Source organism: Synchiropus splendidus, chromosome 2 (genome assembly GCF_027744825.2).
Source record: "Synchiropus splendidus isolate RoL2022-P1 chromosome 2, RoL_Sspl_1.0, whole genome shotgun sequence".
In the NCBI taxonomy this organism is placed as follows: domain Eukaryota; kingdom Metazoa; phylum Chordata; class Actinopteri; order Syngnathiformes; family Callionymidae; genus Synchiropus; species Synchiropus splendidus.
The window spans coordinates 19,476,515-19,495,883 of NC_071335.1; the positions used below are offsets into that span (position 1 = coordinate 19,476,515).

The window sequence follows — 19,369 nt, forward strand, 5'->3', positions numbered from 1 at the left end:
GTTTCAGCCGTTAGGAGGTGGAGCGTTCACGAGACTGATCTTTCTCCCTCCGAAAAGTCATCACACATTCAATAAAAAAAATGGAAAAATTCTCTAAAACAGTCGACCAGAAACAAAAATACTGTTCACCTGAAACCACGTTATTAATGCTATTACTATGATCACAATAATGCAAAAGTAAAATTCCTTTTTTTTGTTTGTTTAATTCTATGAGGTTTCTGAATTGAATTCAAAAATGTTCTGGGAAATAAAAAATAATGCATATGACACGATTTAAATGGTTAAATAATAATAATAAAAAAACTCTTCTGGCTCCCTGTTTTTACAACCCTTAAATAGTGAACAATATTGGTATTTAGGTGTCACATATGAAGTATTCTGAAGATGTATATCTGAAAACAATGCAGTATATTTTAATAATTCTTTTCCTCGGAAGAAGCAATGGTGAAGCAGCAAATTACAGTCACTGTGTAGTTAATGTTGTAGTGCAGTGCACTTGCTGACTTCTGAGAAGACGGTGTGTGGAAGGTGATTATAAGTTGGATGGTGTTTATCAGAGGGTTCTGGCAAAGACAGACGGCGGCTGACTGCAGGCTGATAAAGGACCCCTGAGTCCTGCTGATCGCAGATCAGCTCCAAACTGATCAAGACTTTCCATCTGAGTGACGGCAGACAACAGCACAAAAGATGTTCACCCGACCGTGTCCAAGGTTCAGCTCCAGAACAACAGGCAGGAAGCGCCAGGAACACTGACCAAACTGTTTATTCATGGAAAAAATTAAATAAGGATATATATATACCACCACCAAAATTCTATTTTCTAATTCTATTTTCCCATTTTTATTAATTTCTTTTTGTTTTCATATTTTGACAAGCTGTTCTAAAGTCATATTTTTGGCATTTTGGATCAGTGCCTGCCTGATGACATTTGACCTCTTTCTGCCTTGAGCTCATATATTCTGCCTCCACAAACTGTTGCCACTGATCCCATATCCTTATAGTTTCAAGACCAGTATATCAATCGCAGACATTTTTTTTATCTAGAAAAATCACACTCACATTATTCTTTTTTTCATCAAGTGCTGCTGTTTTGTCATCTATTAGACTCATCACGACCATGGAGTTCAATCCAATTGTTACTTATATATATATATATATATATATATATATATATATATATATATATATATTTATGCATTTTTCTAAGAACGTATCCAGTCTTTGTACGGTTTTATTAGTACTTTGTAGAATTTCTCTCTCAGTCGTGGTTCTGGCCCCTTCTTTAATGGAGGGCTGTGAAAAATGATTCACACATTTGAAGTTCCAAATCTAGACCACTGGAGGTCACTATTGCACATATTTCGGCACCACGTTTCTTGTTTATAACAATCGACTCTGTTTAAAACGAGTGAAGTCTTTTCCGTATTCCAAACGCATATATAAAAAAAAAAAAAGAATCAATAATATTTTCTGGCTGATGATATTATTCGCATAAAGTACATCAACGTCATCAGACACAGGTATTTATGTCTATTTCCTACTCTCAGGCTGTGTTTCTGACTCTCAGTCTCAATGATCATCCCAGTTCTGGACTCGAATTGAGTCACAGCTCAGAAAACTAAATAGAAGACACACGTTTGTGTCAATAAAGTTGTTATATCTGGCATATTCAACTAGTTTCTGCAAAGTAAAAGAAACAAATCAGGACCACAAGATCAACACATTTATCAAGGCATCAATTCAAGACTGTGAAAATGAATAACCTACTTAAACAAGCTACATGTTGACTCTTAAGTGACAGACCACCTAGTCGCTTTATTCAAATCACAAGTGCAGCATGATGCTGAATAAAAGAGAATAGCAGAAGAGTCACAGAATAAATGACTGGCCTACATCAGGAGGTCACATGTGTCTCGAGATGACTTCAACACAACTAAATAACCATGACCAAACCACCACATGTCAAAAGGAAGTTACACAATTCGACTCTGTGAAGATGCATGTAAGCGAATTTTAGTTCTGATCTAAATTTGTATCCAAATTTCTCATAGCAAATGTGTTGTGCCGCTACTCCTGCAATGTTTACCACACAATCCATAGTCAATCATAAGCAAGACATAGATGAAATGTAACAACATCCAAGTTGTACTTCAATGTGAACTCCCATGAATTTTTCAAATACATTATTTACCTCTACTTTTGTGGATATTACATTTAAAGATAAACCTTCTAATAGTTTTACAATAACTCATCTACAACTTGGATGTGACTTGGCCATGTGAGGTTAATACTTATTGTCAAGATTGCAAACTGAAGCTTCATTGACAGAGCAAAGGAGATGGACATCAATTTAAAATGCTCTGGAAATGTCCTGCCACAATGGCCATGGAATAAAACATGAAGCTTCATTTTACCATCATGAGTTAAACAAAGACATTTTGACTGGTTAGCATTTTGAATAAAACGCCGACCAACACTTAAACATTTCCTTCACGCCCCGTGCCACAAACCCTCTGATGGCGCTTCAAGTTACAGTTCTGTGTGAAGCGTTTGCCACATCCCAAGCAGCAGTATGGTTTCTCTCCAGTGTGGACACGTCGGTGAGCTTTGAGGTTGCTCAGCTTCGTGAAGCCACGGCCGCAGAGGGAGCAGCAGAATGGTCTCTCACCCGAGTGGATCCGAAGGTGGGCCTTGAGGTTACTCGGGTGGGGAAAGCATTTACCGCACTGGCCACAGCGGAGAGGATGTCTCTGGATTGAGTGAGAGTCTGTATGTAGTAAAAGGTTCTGGGTTCTGTTCAGTACCCAAGGGCCAGCAGTTCTGTTGACCATTCCCGTTTGTTTGTCATGGAGCTGCACTGGCTGGCCTGAGAGAGCAGAGGTTGATGATGGTTTAGAGGAGCATGGAATTCTTGGAGGGCTTAGGGTGACGACACTGTACTGAGACAGAGCTGCAATGTTGGAGAAGGTCTTCCTGGGATTTTTATACTGCTGGACCTCAAAACCTGCAGCTACTTTAGTATGCCGCGTCAGCCTGTCTTGCACTTCGTGGCATTGCTTTGGTTCATCTAGTCTGATCCTGATTTGATCAACCGGACATGATGACTTGGTATTTCGCAGGTCACTCAGACTGTCCTTGCAGCTGTCTTGGTCCACAACCATCTCCTTTTTGATCGGCACAGATGCCGCGTCAGTACTCTGCAGCCTTGTGTCTGAAGACTTGGACGCGTCTCTCCTGATGTGAACCTTAACTTCTGCTTCAGAGCTCACAGCCTCTGTTTTTTTAGGTCGACTTACCTGGGGGCCACCCTCCCAGTCACCTCCAGGATTCTGGTGATGAAGTCTGCCAGCATGTTTTACAGTAATCCTGAAATCCCTTCCTATGTTTCTCTCCTGAGTTGGTTCTGAGGGCTTGTGTGAGTTCTCCTGGACTGAGGACAAGGTTGATGATATTTGCGGGTTTTGGTCGCGACAACTGGGGGTCATTTTCTCACATTGGGCAGCTGCTGGATTTCCCTCTGTCATGATTCTTCTGGCCTCACAGGGACCGGCTTCACCTGCAAATCATACATTGAGCCGATAAGACAAAAACTGGATCGAATACACTTGTTTGAACAAGCCCAGCTGCAAACATGGAGTCTAAAATATTTACTACTTTACACACGGCGGAAACTCTACCTTCAGTCTGAGCAACATTTGTGGGTGTATTTTTGATGCAGTTTTGGAGAATATAAAGAAAAACCCCACCACCCATTCCCTGAGAAATTCGCTTTTTCTGTCACAAATTATTATTTAATATTATCATATTATGAATGATGAGTGAAACAAGCTCACCATGACAGGGATCACACCACTGTTCATCCTCCTCCGTCTTCACATTTGCAGCGAGAATCAAATCCACTCCCTAATGGACCCAAACAAGACAGCGATCACAATGACTTTGTGTGAACAGAGGCACCATTTAATTCAACACGTTTCAGGAGAATCTCTGCCTGTAAAACTGTTTGTGCAGCTTTAATACATTTCTTTAAAAGACGATCTTGATTTAAATGCCAACCTTGGAGCCAGTAACAAGGCTGGGAGCTGAAAGCTCACATCTTCTACGGCCCATCTGTTTCTCCAGGGGGGCACCATCTTTGTTTGAGTCGCCTGTCAAAATCTCTGCAAAGCGACAAACACAACTAAAATTCAGACATGTATTTACATCACTCAATCTTTTTCTCTGTATTGTTGTTGAGGACAGCTCATGAAGACCCACACCTGCTGTCCCCAGCTCTTCCTCCTCTCGACCACTTGCTTTTTTCAGCTGTCTCATCAAGGTGTCCACCTGCTGGGTTCTACGTTTCACCTCCTCCAAAAAGTTGTCCTCCACCAACCGGGTCACCTCGTACATTGCCGTCTTGACCACCGTGTCCAGCACATCTGACAGCTGCCTCTGGAAGGTCACGATGAGACCGTCCAGGTCTGACATGGCGTCAACTCGGAGCCAAACGGGGGAGCTCAGGGTTTCAGAAAAATACAGCGGATTATATCCGGATACACGGCATATGGCACTGTTTCTGCGAGGAAATCCAACCATAAACGCATCGTAGTTGTATTGAAGCGACACCGCGACACAATCAGGTTGCTACTTGTTGTTAGCACGGTGAGACCGTTAGCTTAGCATGTAATAGAACCACAACAACTGCGCCACTTATAAAACCGTTTCGTGAAAAATAGGTTTATACAGTGATGCAGACCGCTGCGTTTCGCTGTAGATATGAGTCTATAGCAAAGCGATGCTATGATGGCTTGGTCCTGCCATTCGGTTTACATGTGACGTCACCGTAGACCGGTATGGCGGCCGTTTGGTCGGAAATCCAAACGCAAACGGGAAAGTGAAACTCATTGGGTGCTTGGAGGCGGACAGAGGTGGTGGGACGTTTGCCTTGAGCCATTTCTCCTGTAGCATTAGTTTTAACCCCCACGTATCACACTGATGATCAATAGTAGAGTTAATTTCGAGAATAAAACAACAACAAAAGGTGGACGTGTACTGAGCACACACATATATTGGTGTTTGTTAAGTATTGAAGTGACAGTTACAATATATCTTTTAATTTTCACTCATATACTGTGCAGAAACGGAAGGCTACACTGCTATTGCCACCGGCAAATACAAGCGTTCATGCCTTCCTTGGTCGAGTGGATTGGTTTTGTTTGACAACTAATCACAAGAAAGGAAACACAGCAACAAAACCACGTTTTGTTTGTGTATATAATACAGTACAACAGTGTTATATATGAATTAATTTGCTTTATTTTTGCTACATGATGAAGCACTTTAACATCAGTCCTTGGAAATCACTGGGTATTTAAGTCAAACACCAGTTCTGAAGATGACATTAGTATGAGTATGGAAAAAAATAACTATATATACGTATACAGTGTGTTATTGCCAATGAAAGGTACCTTAGAGAGCAACATCAGATTGAAGCACACTTAAGTCAAGGCTATCTTTAATGAAAGGACAAAGTGACACAAGAACAAAAGAAGCCAGCATCATTATAATACTAATCATGATACTATCATGACATACTGTGTGTGTCGCATATTCACACAGTGACTTGTCAAAGCTCCATGTGACAGCTAAAATAAAGACACCACAAGCGCAATTCATGACAGCTGATTGACTTGAGTCTGAAGAAGCTTGTATACTTTTTAACATTTTTGAAGCTTAATTGACTTTAAAAATGGCCTCTCACTAGAATTCACAGCTTTCATCCAATTTCACCACTTGCCAAGAGAAGACACATTTCAATAATAATAAAAATAAAAACTATGGATTTAATTTAGGCCTGAAAAGTCTTTATTTGGGTTAATTTCTCAAATAAAAAAAATACATTTTCTCCATGATCAATGAAGTCTTAATATTTTCACTGGAAGATATATATTGACAAAGACACCTCAAAGATTCTGTTCTTGTGGTTTTGATGCAAAAAAACCCAAGAACAATTATTTCCATCCAAAGAGTTATTTCCAAAGATCATTTTATATCTTTAGACAGTTTTGCACTAGGAATGCACCTATTGTCTATAAGCTGGTCAAGTGTTTGCGCTGGTGTGATTTCAAATGATCGAGTCTTTTGAAGCTGAGACCACACACCATGCAGCTATATGGTCTCTCTCCCGTATGTGTTCGCTGGTGAACCTTCAGGATGTCTGCTCGAGTGAAGCTTTTGTCACACATGCTGCATTGGTGAGGTTTCTCCTGAGTGTGGATCCTCTGGTGCAGCTTCAAGTTCCACAGGCGACTGAATTTATTTCCACAGATGGAACAACAGTATGGCTTATTGCTCATCTGCCCACATTTGTGCTTCTTTACCTCAGTGAAGGAGTTGAAAGATTTCCCGCAGTGGCTGCAGAGGTGACCTGAGTGGATCCGCTGGTGGACTTTGAGATTAGAAGCCTGGCTGAAGGTTTTTCCACACTGTCCGCAGGAATAAGTCGTCCCGTGTCCCAAGCTTTTCAGTCCTTGACTGTGTGCTTTAACAGAGCTAGCAGCAGTGAAGGAGATGGATTGCTGAAATGTTTGACTTCCCTCCTCAATCCCCGTAGTCGAGTCTCCTGCAGGAATGCGATCGCTAGCTTGGTGTGTTTCTGAATACCTGTATATATCACGTACAGATGTGTCTCTGAGGGTTCCCTTGTTCTGGCCTCTGATCACCACATTTGAATGACTAGACGTATGTGCGTCCTGCATGACACAGTGGTCCTGCAGGAAACCGTCCTTGTTGATAAGCAAGCAACTGAATTCTCTGCTCACATCAGTCCTTGAGGGGATTCCTGCAGCCGAACTCCTGTTTCTACCAGTCGCAGCTTGGAAAGTGCGAGCATCAGACACCTCTGCTGTGTCTATACCACCATCACACGGGTTGACGTAACTCATGTCCTCAGACGGGTGAGGTTGGGAGCCTTGCACGGTCGCCATGGTCGCCTCATAATTATTTCTGTCATAGCCGCTCAAGTCTTCAACACCATGCTCATTCTGGAACAGATCTTCTGATGCCTTGACATTTTGTTTTGACTCAGGGCTTGAGATTGGGTTTTCCTCCCAGTGGACAAAACACTTGTCATCTATGCTGCGTTTGTCCAGCCCTGGCAAACTCTCTGGCATTATGAAAAAAAACAAAAACAAAGGTAAGGGTTAGGTATGAATGGCTGCGACTGGTGATGGGTCAAATGATACAGGTGCATCGATGCATTAAGACACTCATAGAGCTCGAATAAACCAATTCAGCCGGGTGAGTCATTTGAAGGCGGAGCGTCAAACCGTGGTGTGTGACAATGCGTAGTGAAAAACGTTGGAGGAATGTGTCTATTGCGACAACAATGTATGTCCAAACTAAAGGTGGCTGGCTTGCGTCTTGCATTGGTATTTTAGATGTAATGCATTTTACAGTGAGTCAATCTGAAAGGCCCGACTAAAGACCTTGGTCATTTGGTTTGCTTCTTTTAGCCAGCAATCAACAATGACTAGCCGATTACTGTCTATTATATTGAATATCATTTGTCAACCACAATGGCACATAAAATACATTCATAATAAATCACCTTTCACCCTAATTGTCTTTTTTTATTTAAAAAATTCACAAAGCCCTTCCTCATAACTTCTTGACTCACCACATGCTTCACCCAGAGTAACTGAATCGCAGAATCGTTTATTTAAATTCAAAGCAATTGGATTTATTCTAGTACATAGCGCCATTATGGAACACCAACAGACAGCTGTGTCGACACGCTGAGTTAATACCACGCACAGTCAAAAACAGTGAGAAATCATACCATTTGAAAAGTCGCCCCATCGCTCCTCAGCGGTGGAAACACCATGCTCCTCCTCAAGCTGCTCCTCTATAGGGGACTAGAAAATTCAAAGACAAATGGCAGCACTTGAGCGCACAACAATGATGAAGTTACAGAACATAAGACGCCTTGAAGCAATAAACAAAATATCTTACTAAATGTCTGTATGTTGACAGGGAGATACTCATACAAATTTGGCCGTTGAAAATCAAAAGGAAGTGGTTCTGCAGTGTATCTTTACAGCCCCAGCGCAAGAGCTCTTCCTGGCTGCAGTGCCAATCATGAGCTCCTTGCAACTTTCGTGTCACAACAGTGGGTCTTAATAGAGAACATTATCCCTCATCTTGCCTCTGTTTGAGCTGCTTCTTTGATTCTTCTGCAGCAGATGTTATTTCCTTTTATTGCAGCACTGATGTGTCCTCTGAGCAACTTGGTTGAGATGGTTCACAGAGTGAAAACAATGAAAAGGACACTCTTTGTAGTCTGTCAAGATGTAGTCAGATCATCGGTGTTCTGGACTGTGCTCGATTGGTTTTCAACCTCATTTACCAAAACCAAGAAATTTTTCATTTATATAATGATTTTATTTGACTACTGTCCAGCTGTCTTTGAGTAATTAAACAACGTTGCTATAGTGTGTGATTTACACAAGTTCTTTATGTGTTCATACGCTGCTCATTACCTGAGATGTCTTAATGTCAATGTTGGTCTCCGTGTTATAGGAAAGCTCAGCGTCTTTGCTGGGGTTGAATGTTTCATCTTCAAGTTCACACTCTTGTTTCAAAACCTTCTCTGTGACAAAAAAAGAAAGAAAGTTGCATTGTGTTTAGACTCAAATAGATCAAGCATAGAAAATAAACAATGGCCCGAATAAGAGCAAACATAATGACTGAATAAATGCATTGTGTACATCTCTACAACTCTGCCCCATTTGTCCACTTCAAGAGGGAAATGTATGTGTTATATTCATCGTGATTCAGGGCCATTATTGTCTGCATGTATTTATTATCGTTGCCCATTCTAACAACATAAATTCCAGAGACTGTAATGAGGGAATCATGTTTGTTTTAACAAAAACAAAGCAGGAAAACCTGAGGCTCACCTGTTGGTTTCATCGACGTCTTGTCAAATGAGACTCTTCCACAACCCGAACATCGACATGTATGATCTTCGTCTTTCCGTCGACTCTCTGACCATTTTAGTTTGGTCTCAAGGGCCTCGACTTGCTCCCGGCATCGCGTCACTTCTTCCAGAAAACTCTCCTCCACTAGACGGGTTATTTCATACATAGCGGCCTTGAACACCGTCTCCATGACCCCCGAAAGTTGAGTCTGAAACGTTACGATAGTCTCGGCCATATTTATACCCTGAACGCCAAACTAGTAATAACATACGCGGCTGTAGAAACGCGAGAGGGCCTCTGTTCTTGGGCTTTGTTCGTGAACTGATGTTGCATTCAGCGTTAGCACGTTAGCTTGTATAGACGTCCAGGTACCTGATCAACCACCGCAACATTTACCAATCGAAACGTTACACACCGGGGTTCGTTCCACCCAAACATTGTCGCTTAACAGCCGACCATTTACGTAGAATGCAAATTCAACAAATAGTAATGTTCATCACGTTAAAGTTTTCGACAGACTCGTTTCCGTAAATAAAGGAACTACGGGTCCCGGGGTAGGACAGTATCACCGTCGTAATGTGTCTCGCCAACAGTGCCAGGTTCATCACAACTGTTCCGTTTACCAAATCGAAAAAAGGGGGAAAAGAAAAAAGAATTAGATGGTGACAGGGGTGCTTCCGGTAAAAATAAGACGGCTCATTTCAGATGTCAAATTGGGTAAATGCGATTGGATTTTAGGAAAAAATAAAGTAATAACCACGAGTCATTGCAATTGCAAACGTTGCTGTGCTTTTAGGTCTGACGATAACGACCAATGCATCGTAATACGTTTTTTTAAAAAAATAAGAGTCCACCTCAGTGCACATGTATGCGCAACGAGAGATATATTTATTCGACTATGCTTCAATGAACCCCACTAATTACGTGATGATTTGCTGAACGGACACATTTGACAAGCGGACACCGGAAGAAAATAAACCGGAAGCACCCGTGCGCATTGTCCACTGAGTCGCTCGTGACATCAAGACGAGCAAGTACTGCGGTTTTTCTGTAATTTTGAAAGTTATCAAAGGTAACAAAAACATAACTTAAATATATATTTTATTACGTTTCTTTTTTTCTCGTAGAGTTTAGGAGTGACACCCAAGTCGGTGATTGGTTGACATACCGGATGTTCCGACCCTCCCTCCAGCTCCGCTGCGTCGCACAGACAAAGGCCTTGTTGACTCGCGCGCAGACGCCATGATGGTTCTCGACTGAAAGCTGTCGTCGTTACCGGTTTTCTCACTCACCCTGGAAAGCGACAGTTTTCTACGATGTCGTTGATTGATTTCCAGACCAAATATTCCTCCTTTGTGGAGGGAATGGTTCGGAGTGCCATCAACGAGACCACGAAACTTTTCGAAACTGTCATCGACGAGCTCAAGGAAGAACTATCAAAGGTCAAGAAAGAAAACGAGGAGCTAAAAACACAATGCAGCCTATTCGAAGTGGAAAACAAGCGCCTCAGCAGAAGGGCCGAAACGGAATCTGCATTTGTCCAAACAACCGGCGTCGAATCATGTGACGAGGCCATTCAATGTGGTGCGTATGATCACGTTTTCCATGAATCTATCCCCCAGTATCCCGTCATCTTAATTGGAGACAAATTGTTTGAAATACGTGGGAGCTGTAGGCAACAGAAAACATGAGTTTGTTGAACACACAAACACTCAGTTCAACATTTTATTTTGCCACAGCTCTGGTGCAGCGCAATGGTCTCTAAAATGGAAGAGAAACCATTCCTGCTACCGCTGCGCTCTAACGGTGGGAGCAGCCTGTTTCGATGCTGTGACACATGAACTGAAAAGTTAGCAGCGGTAACAAAGGTCCTCGAACAGAGACGCTTTTATTCGTTTACATACGCGAAATATACTGCAGTTATATCTGAACCTTCAGTCAGTTATACACGTATATACGACCAGTGCATTGTCAACCTACACTCATTCCCCTGTTCTGTGTCTTGTAAATGAAAAAGCAACTACTTTGAGGCATTTTTATGTCTTTCAATATGATGTTACCAAGTTGTAGAATAAGACTGTTAATTAATGTGATGGAAATTGGTGAACAAGGGCCAAATAATGATTTTTATTTTTCATTCTGAAATTCCATCTTGCATTTCCTCTGTACGTTTTTGGTTTGGTTACATTTACACCCCTACTGGTCAAAGTCCAGTTTGGTTTAAATGTGTTTCATATTCAGTCTTTTTCACTTTGTTAGAATGTTCTTCTCCTCTCTGACTGAATATCTGAAAGTTACTTAATGCTACGCTTAAGATTAGTCAGTGATGTGACTTCCCCAAGAAGAGTTATTGCTTTAATCCAACTGTAAAATGCAAACATGTTAATTTAGTCGAACAATGAAGAGAAATTAAAATTTCTTGTTGTCACACTAATCTAACGAGTGTGGTTAGAAGCTCAACCAAGCCTGCATGTAACCATTTAGGTCAGGGGTCTCAGACTGGACTGACTGGAGGTGAAGGTGAGGCTGGCCCACAGACCAGAGGGAGTGAGGGGTCTTATGGTTTTGCTCACGGCATCATTCATTTTGTTCATCTATTGCATGTTATTAAAGCCATTAAGTTAGTTCACAGGAAAATACTTGTTTAATTGGATTAGAACTACAGTTGTTTGAAAAAAATCCCCACAAGTGTTGAAATGCAAAAATGCAAGACCAGTTCATCTGATCTACTCTTCCATCATGTTTCACAGTCCACACATATGCTTATTTAAAAAGACTCTGTGTCTGCTCTCTGTGAGCACTCCTCTTCCCTCACCTCATCCCTGCTTCGCTCCACCATGTGCAGCAGCTGCATGGTCTCCTCCAGTTTCTGGCCAGTCATCGAAGCTGTTTTGAGTCAGTGAAATATGGCAAAAGAAACAGGCCCATTCTGTGTTTCTGTTTGCTCCTCAACCACCATGTTTTCTTGTCACAAATGAAACACATTTAGCGGGAAATTAAAATAAGATATATTTGTGTATATTAAATTTTGGGGGAAATTTGGTAAATCACTTATATCCAGACAGGGCAGACATAACAATAGCTTCGGTGGATGTGCCTATTTTCTTTACCGAAATAAATACCTGGAATGCCCTGAACTCTGCTGTGATGTTATTGTTAGCTCCAACTTCCCATTTATGAGGTAACTGGGATGCAGTATTCGACTCCGTTGCTGATAACACATGATTCTCTGCGCAGTGGTTTTAAGAATTTATTTTGTCAGTGACTGTGGGATAACAAAGGCTTTGGATATTCTGCCTTGACAGATCTTGTTTGTGTCCCTGCTTCAAACGTGAAGCAACCACCACCTTCAACTTTGAACCAACAACAGCAAAACTGTGGCAGTGCACTAGTGTCTCCAATTCGACAACACCAACCATGTCGAGAGGAGGAAACTCAGATGACAGAAACGTTTGTCATAAAAGAGGTGAGCTTCCTGCATTTGTGCATTTTATGACCGTATTGTTCATCTTCCTTTTATCATTACAGGAGGAGAGTGACCCTGTTTTAGTCAGCAAGCACCTGATAAGGGATACTGCAGGTGAGAGTGTGAAGTTATGTTGACGTTCTGATGCAATTTCCTTTTGGAAAACAAGCCATTCTTGTATATATATATATATCACATCTAATGATCTACTGAAGAGGCTTCAGGATAATAAAGCAATTTAAGTCGTAATTTATTTATTGACGATATGTTCCATTAACAGTAAAAAAAAATTTTTATGTTTCAGACAATGTTCCCATCTACGTCTTGTCTGTGGAGCACTGCCAGCCTCTCACCAAATCTATCCAAACCCGCGAGCCGGTTTGTTCTGATGAGGCGATGTTCTTCCTGCAGGACCACCAGTACTGTGGACTAACACATCCTTCATTGAAAACTGTCAAACAAGAGGTGTGTGAACTAGTGCATCAATCTTTCTTTCTGTCTTTTTTCCTTTCTATCTTTTGCATTCACTTCTTTGCTTTCAACAACAATCTTGACTCTCTTGCCTTCTCAGGAGGAAGACTGGCACTGCTCATCAGTGGAACAGGAAAGTGATGATGGTAAGGAGAAAAAGATCTATCTTTTCATTGATGAGACCTTTTGACATCTTATGCTTTGGCATCGAGTAAGTATAGGTGTTGAATTTCGTACATATGGTACATTACTGGCTTATTGACATTAGTTATCTGTGACTATTGTGTTGTTTAGGGTGAGCCTTCAGTGGCCATTCTGGGGTTAAATATTGTCATGCTTTACAAGAGGCTAATCAGTCACGAATGCATGTCCAAAAGTAGTGTATTTATGGAAGAGTAAACATGTCTACGAATGAGAAAAGATGAGATATTTGATGACCACTGCCTGTTATATTTTGTTTATTGAAGATGCAGCTGCTGCTTCTGACCAAGAGTGTCTCCATCTTAAAGACAACACAGCCTTGTCCAAGCTTGAGTCGACCGATATTCAGGAGAAACGTGTTGAAGCTGAATCGCAGATGGACCCCAATGGACCCCGAGTTGTTTCTGTTGAGTCACTAAGCCACACGTATTCCTCTGTTAAAAGAAAATTGAATGATACCAAACAGCATGTTAAGCCAGCTGATGGAAGAAGATCACCTTCCATTACAGTGGAAACTCAAGGAGAAACATCCATTCCACTGGTTGAACACAACACTGTCCCTCTTCAGGACGCCATGCTGCTTGTTGAAGCCATGAATCAGCAGTTGATAAACAAGCTGTCTTCACCAACTAAAGCAGTTGAATTGAGAGTAGTTCAGTCTACTGCTAACATTAACTCCCAAAATGCAAAGGAACTGCTAGCTGTTGGGCCAGGTGAGGCTCCTAAAATATCTCAGAAGAACGTTGTCAAGTCAGACAAGGCACGACCTGTGATTTTAAGTGTTGAACCGATCTCTCAGAACATAAGTAAGTTAAGCGATAACACCAACCCTTCCATGCTGAGGTGTGATGCTGCTGCACATGAGGCGGAAGCAAATGCTGAGCCTCTTCAAAAAGAACCTGCTGTTTCAGACAAGCCACTGACGAGATGTTTGCAGGAAGCATCGGCTGTGTCTAAATGTCCAGAGACAGGAAAATCTACTCTTCATTCCACTGACCCAGAACCCAATGTGATGCCAAGTGAGATCAGCAGTTCACACATGTCTGCAAGTGAAAGTCGGACGTCTGTTTCCTCCAGAAAAGCATATCTTGTGTCTCGACTCAGCACACAACAATCCAAGGAAGGTTCTCCGGCACCAACCAAAATATCTCATATCTCCCAAATGCAACCTGTTGTTGTCATCCGAATACCAAGACTTCCAACGCCAGACATAGACAACGAGCGCTGGACAACACATTCATCTGGATTCAGCTCATCTGGTATCACAACTGAAGAAAACCTGTCACCAGCAGAACTTTCATCTGCAACATCCAGTCCAGTGACAGACAACTCTGAAGCCTCAGACACAGTTCCTTCCAAAATTATGGCACCATTGTCAGAGGAATCGATGGACGCGATGGATCTTTGTGAATTCAGTGAGGCGACAGAACCTCAAGGGCAAGTGGAAAGTGAACCGATCCTCCGGTTGAATCGACCCATAAAACAAGAGCTGCAAGCGGTTCAGATAAGTCCTCTGCACAAGAAACTTCAAGTCCCACAACTACACATGACCAAAGCTCAGTTTCTCGCCCAGCTGGCTGTGGGCCCTACAGGTCATCTCCATGAAAAGGTACTGTTTGTCAATGACATGCGTCTTCTTATTTGTTATGCAACATTTCCCATGGTCCAGTCATTTAAATACCTTTCTGTCATCAAACAGGATGTGTCTATCACAATTGCCCACTGCTTCCCACTAACTCACACTTATAGTTGGGAATCATACTCATCGAGTTTTACTTGCACTGCAATGCAAACAGAGTATAGCGAATGGGTCAATGATGTGCTCAAGTAACGTGAATCTAATTTTCATAATCTGTATCTTGTGTTTTAGCCCCTTGCTGAAGCGGAGAACTCCATTGCAGAAACCCCCACCAGCCGAAAAAGAAAGTCACCGAATACCTCCTTTGTTGCGAGGCTCCGAAGTCACCTGAAAAGCCATTTGCAAGAGAAAAGGACAAAAGCCATCACAGATTGTGCTTCTGAAACAGAGGCACTTCCTGTGAGTCCAAAGAAAGCTAAACTGGAGAGTGAAGATGTAACGGAGGTAAACAACGCTACTGAGCCAGTCAGCCAGAGAAAGTCCAAGGTAACTCAAGATGTCGCATCGTCAAAGAGCACAACTCCACATCATCTGAAAACCAAGAGCTGTAAAGAGTCCCCACCAGTGATAAAATTCACTTGGAGGACTTTGACATTGTCACAAAATGCCGATTCTCAAGACCACAGAAGAGATTCTGTCTCCAGTGGAAAAGGCAGATTGAGCAACAGCAGCATCATTTCAGAAAAGTCCCACTCTGGAAGTTTCACAAAGAAAACTGAAGATGGCCCTGAAGGATGCACTGTCGCCTCTAAAAGGCTCAGCTCAGTCAAATCTCAATCTGCTCAGTGTGCTTCAAGATCGGGGACAAGTCAGTGCAGTTCATCTAAGGAAAACACTAGTCCGAAAAGGTATCTGAGCACAAAAGAGGGGGTCATTCCAAACTGTGAACTGGTAAATCCACAAAGATCCACGAGAGATAAATCGCCTCAAAAATTAAAATCCTTATGTACTCAGACTGTTAGTCCCAACAATGCAACAAGTGTTCCTCAAAATGCAAAGTTAGACTCTGCAATTCCAAGACGAACATCAAACAGAATGAACAAAGATGACCATTTGGCAGAAATGGCAAAACCCTCATCACTGAGGTTGAAGAAGTCTCGATCATCTAATGGTTGCAGTGAAACGGATTCCTCTTGTGCTGATTCTCTAAAGCCATCATTGACTACAGATGTTTTAAAAACATCTGCAGCTGGATCCACAAACACGAGCCCCAAGAAAGTCTCTTTCAGTCAAGTTTTATCCAAGATTCATGAAACTGGTGAAACAACAAATTTTGAGGCTTATAAGAAAAACGGTCTTCTGTGGACTAAAGTGACCAATGATAATGAAGTGGCTGAAAATGTAAATGAAAATAAAAGGAAGGCAAAAGTCAGCTTAAAAGTAGCTGTTGCCAAAAAGGCATCAAAGGCAGAAGCTAAACGGAAATATTCAGGCAGATCAAGAACAAACACAGAAGAAAAAACAACTGTTGTGGCTCGAAATCGTCGCCGCACTATGAAGAAAAATGAATTGGCTGAGGAGTGGACGCCACCAAAAGGTTTCAAAACTGAAAGAAAGTCATTGGAACTGGCAACAACACCACGACAAAATAAAGCACCTTCTCCACACAACAAAAGTGACAGAGCTTCAAAGGCATCGCCTTCAGGCGGTTCACAGACACCAAAAGGTGCTAAGCACCAGTGCATGGAGTGCGGCCGTATTCTGTGCAGCAAGGTATCGCTGGAGAGTCACGCCAACCTGCATATCGGCCAGCGACCCTACCCCTGTACCGTGTGTAGTAAAACCTTTCCAGATGCCCGGAGTCTCAAGCGCCATGAGCGGGTGCACCACAACAATAGGAGATATGTCTGCCTCGAGTGTGGCAAAGGCTTCGTCTACCAGTTTGGCCTCACCAAACACACCAAAATGGTCCACACCAGATTCAAACCTTTCGTCTGCCAGATATGCAACAAAGCTTTCTTTACAAAGCAAGAAGTGGAGGCCCACATACGACGCCACACAGGGGAGACACCATTCCACTGCACTCAGTGTGATAAGAAGTTTACGAAAAAGGTTGAGCTGATTGTGCACATGAGGTGGCACAGTGGCGAGAAGAGACACTGGTGCCCATATTGTGGAAAGGGATTTGTGGATTATAATAATTTAAAAAGACACAAGTATATACACACAGGAGAGAAACCACAAGTGTGCCCTTACTGCCAGAAAAGGTTCACACAGTCGAGCCATGTGAAGAAGCATATCAGAAATGTTCATAAAATGCCCACAAATGTCTAAGTTGAATTGCTTTCATTTGTTCAGGGAGTATGACTTGCTTAGTGTTGCATCACAAGTCATTTGAAGTGTCAGTGGAAATGAATCCATTGCTCTTAATAGGTCTGTTCAGACTGGATTTCATAATTATTATTTTTTAAATTTGTTTTTCTTTCCAAGTTGATCTTCCTGCCAAGCCAAACAAACGGGATTCCAGTTTCACAATATATTGCCTGCAGTGCAGGGTGTTTTTCCTCCAGTTTTTCATCATTTGAGTAGTTATTGTTTACGTTTAATTCCATACACCTGGGGGCCATTTCAAGAAGGCGCTTAACCAACCCAGTTGTCCAACTCTGAACACAAAACTTCGTAATTCTGGGGTAGCGATTAGTTTAATCAACCTGCAGTCGTAGTTGATGGCCGATCAGCTTGTGCATGAGGACATCAGATGCCCTCGTCCGTGGAAATGCTGATTCCACAATTCACCATGGCAGGTTGTTGCACCCCTAACTGATTGCGCTCACTTCAGGGATGCCCAACTTATGTTTGGGAATTGTGAATTATGTCGCCAGCTACTGCCTTAAGTATTTCCTGAAAGTTATGTTTAGAATTATTTGTCAATTATAAAGTATTGCTATAGATTTGTTGGGTTAGTCACTTTGTTTATTTTGAAAACATGGAATTTTATTTTAAGAATGTTTAAAGGTAAAAATGTTATTGAACTATTTTTTGAAAATGTATTTCTTTTGTTTGTTTTCTTTCAATATCCGTAGGATAATGTTGGATATGAAGCATGTTGCAAAAATAAATGTGAAGTCATAATTTGTCTGTTTTTGATCCTTTGAGATGGTTCATTGCGATGACATCAATTCCCAGAGATACTCTTGTATTCAAATACATTCTCAACTTGTCTTTTCTTCCACAATTTATGACGGGTATTTGAAGTTTCATGAAAACTGTTCCCTGCTCTGAACTCGGTTAGTGGCACTATCAGTTTAGAAACAATGTGAGGTTATTCAAAAGTTTTATGTCAATATTTGTTGGACAGCCATCAGATACTTATCTATTTCTTACTTTTTTTTCCCCATCTTTTGACAAAAACAACACTTTTCTTTGGTGGTTAGAGAAACCAAATGGTTGCCTCACTCCAATCTTGACTGGTGCAAAAACATGATCCTGGAAAAGTGGTTGTTTCATTCAGACAGAAATTTTTCTTTACTGCTTTTAAATTTGATTTCCAATGTTTCCTCACTGGCACCACATGAGGAAAAACGAATACCATTACTTAATGTAGATGAGTCTTTATGAAGCAGTGACCTCAGTTTCTGCGCATACTTGTTTGCACTATCAACCTTCTGTTCTGAAAATGAGAACTTGGGTTCAGAAAGTGGTACCAGCCAATCGCCAACATCCGTTTATGGATTGTATTTTACCTGAGCCACATCATATTCCATCACTATTGTCTATTCTGTTCACTATTTTTATTGTAATTTCAGTATTCTACTGAGAACATCGTTGAAAGACGGAGAGACCATGCTGTTGCTTCACTCAGTCTCCTGCTTTGAGTAATAGTGTGATCCTTACAGGAAATGTTTAGTTTTGGAACATCCTGTTAGTTAATGCACTAGTGAACCTTCTTGAGACATTGTCTTCATTTTGACATTAGATAATCTCAATAACTTATAGTCAATTATTATAAATTATGAATATTGTTTTCCCCACAGAAGGAAAACTGATAATAGTGACAAGACATTGAGTCCAGTCAGAGTTTTTTTATTATGCAAAAAGGAGTGCTGCTCTATAATCTTTGACTTGGAAAACTATTTTCATAAATCCTCTCATTATTTGTAACCTGCGTGTGCTACCGACAGAGCACTGAAAATTAGGAAGCTGTTTCATGTACATCTCTGGGGAGTAACACCATTCTGTCATATTAACCAGTATCCCTTCATCAGTACCATCTGTAGTGACACCTTTTCTGTTGACAACTGCGGTTTCAAATGTGACGCAAAGGTTTCAGTTACGGGTTCAGCCTCATCAGACACACCGAAATGTTCCTGGCCATATTCAAACCATTCATCTGGCAGATATGGATCAAGGCTTTCTTCAAAACATAAGAGGCCATGTGGTGGAGAAACCATTTGACTGCAATCCATGTTACGCTAGTTTTGTGAGAAAAAAGTTGAACTGATTTTGATCTGGTGATATGCTTTCATGATGTAAAAACACTCTGCTGTATTTTGGAATACGATTTTTTTGATTACATAAGTTTGAAAAGACCCAATAATATTTGCACTAGAGAGAAACCACACATATGCCCACCGACATTTTTCAAAGACATGGAAAAAAAATGTCAGAGGGTCTCACAAAATGACCTCA

At 41.4% G+C, this 19,369-nt stretch overlaps 3 protein-coding genes across 3 annotated transcripts; 1 reads left to right on the forward strand and 2 right to left on the reverse strand.

The window, feature by feature from the left end:
- Positions 1-1,668: 1,668 nt before the first annotated feature.
- LOC128754562 (zinc finger protein 774-like) lies at positions 1,669-4,819 on the reverse strand. Its single transcript, XM_053857269.1, has 4 exons — positions 4,260-4,819; positions 4,057-4,160; positions 3,834-3,903; positions 1,669-3,556 (listed from the first exon to the last, which is right to left on the reverse strand). Exons 1-4 carry the CDS (start codon positions 4,576-4,578, stop codon positions 2,478-2,480), a joined length of 1,572 nt encoding a protein of 523 aa, XP_053713244.1. The 5' UTR covers positions 4,579-4,819; the 3' UTR covers positions 1,669-2,477.
- Positions 4,820-5,304: 485 nt separating this feature from the next.
- LOC128754563 (zinc finger protein 79-like) lies at positions 5,305-9,864 on the reverse strand. Its single transcript, XM_053857270.1, has 4 exons — positions 8,943-9,864; positions 8,523-8,632; positions 7,823-7,898; positions 5,305-7,147 (listed from the first exon to the last, which is right to left on the reverse strand). Exons 1-4 carry the CDS (start codon positions 9,196-9,198, stop codon positions 6,072-6,074), a joined length of 1,518 nt encoding a protein of 505 aa, XP_053713245.1. The 5' UTR covers positions 9,199-9,864; the 3' UTR covers positions 5,305-6,071.
- A 226-nt stretch (positions 9,865-10,090) lies between these two features.
- On the forward strand, positions 10,091-17,779 carry LOC128754561 (uncharacterized). The gene is made up of 7 exons (XM_053857268.1): positions 10,091-10,547; positions 12,269-12,429; positions 12,492-12,543; positions 12,734-12,894; positions 13,001-13,046; positions 13,368-14,710; positions 14,972-17,779. Exons 1-7 carry the CDS (start codon positions 10,280-10,282, stop codon positions 17,012-17,014), a joined length of 4,074 nt encoding a protein of 1,357 aa, XP_053713243.1. The 5' UTR covers positions 10,091-10,279; the 3' UTR covers positions 17,015-17,779.
- The last annotated feature ends 1,590 nt before the right edge of the window (positions 17,780-19,369 follow it).

Coding starts and splice junctions, on each gene's coding strand:
- LOC128754562 (XM_053857269.1), bottom strand. CDS start 4,578: ATGGTTGGATTTCCTCGCAGAAACAGTGCCATATGCCGTGTATCCGGA. Junction 4,161..4,259: donor GGAAGAGCTGGGGACAGCAG/GTGTGGGTCTTC, acceptor GTCGCTTTGCAG/AGATTTTGACAGGCGACTCA. Junction 3,904..4,056: donor GCCTTGTTACTGGCTCCAAG/GTTGGCATTTAA, acceptor TGGGTCCATTAG/GGAGTGGATTTGATTCTCGC.
- LOC128754563 (XM_053857270.1), bottom strand. CDS start 9,198: ATGGCCGAGACTATCGTAACGTTTCAGACTCAACTTTCGGGGGTCATG. Junction 8,633..8,942: donor GACGTCGATGAAACCAACAG/GTGAGCCTCAGG, acceptor TTTTTGTCACAG/AGAAGGTTTTGAAACAAGAG. Junction 7,899..8,522: donor TTGACATTAAGACATCTCAG/GTAATGAGCAGC, acceptor TGAATTTTCTAG/TCCCCTATAGAGGAGCAGCT.
- LOC128754561 (XM_053857268.1), top strand. CDS start 10,280: ATGTCGTTGATTGATTTCCAGACCAAATATTCCTCCTTTGTGGAGGGA. Junction 12,544..12,733: donor CCTGATAAGGGATACTGCAG/GTGAGAGTGTGA, acceptor TTTATGTTTCAG/ACAATGTTCCCATCTACGTC. Junction 13,047..13,367: donor GGAACAGGAAAGTGATGATG/GTAAGGAGAAAA, acceptor TGTTTATTGAAG/ATGCAGCTGCTGCTTCTGAC.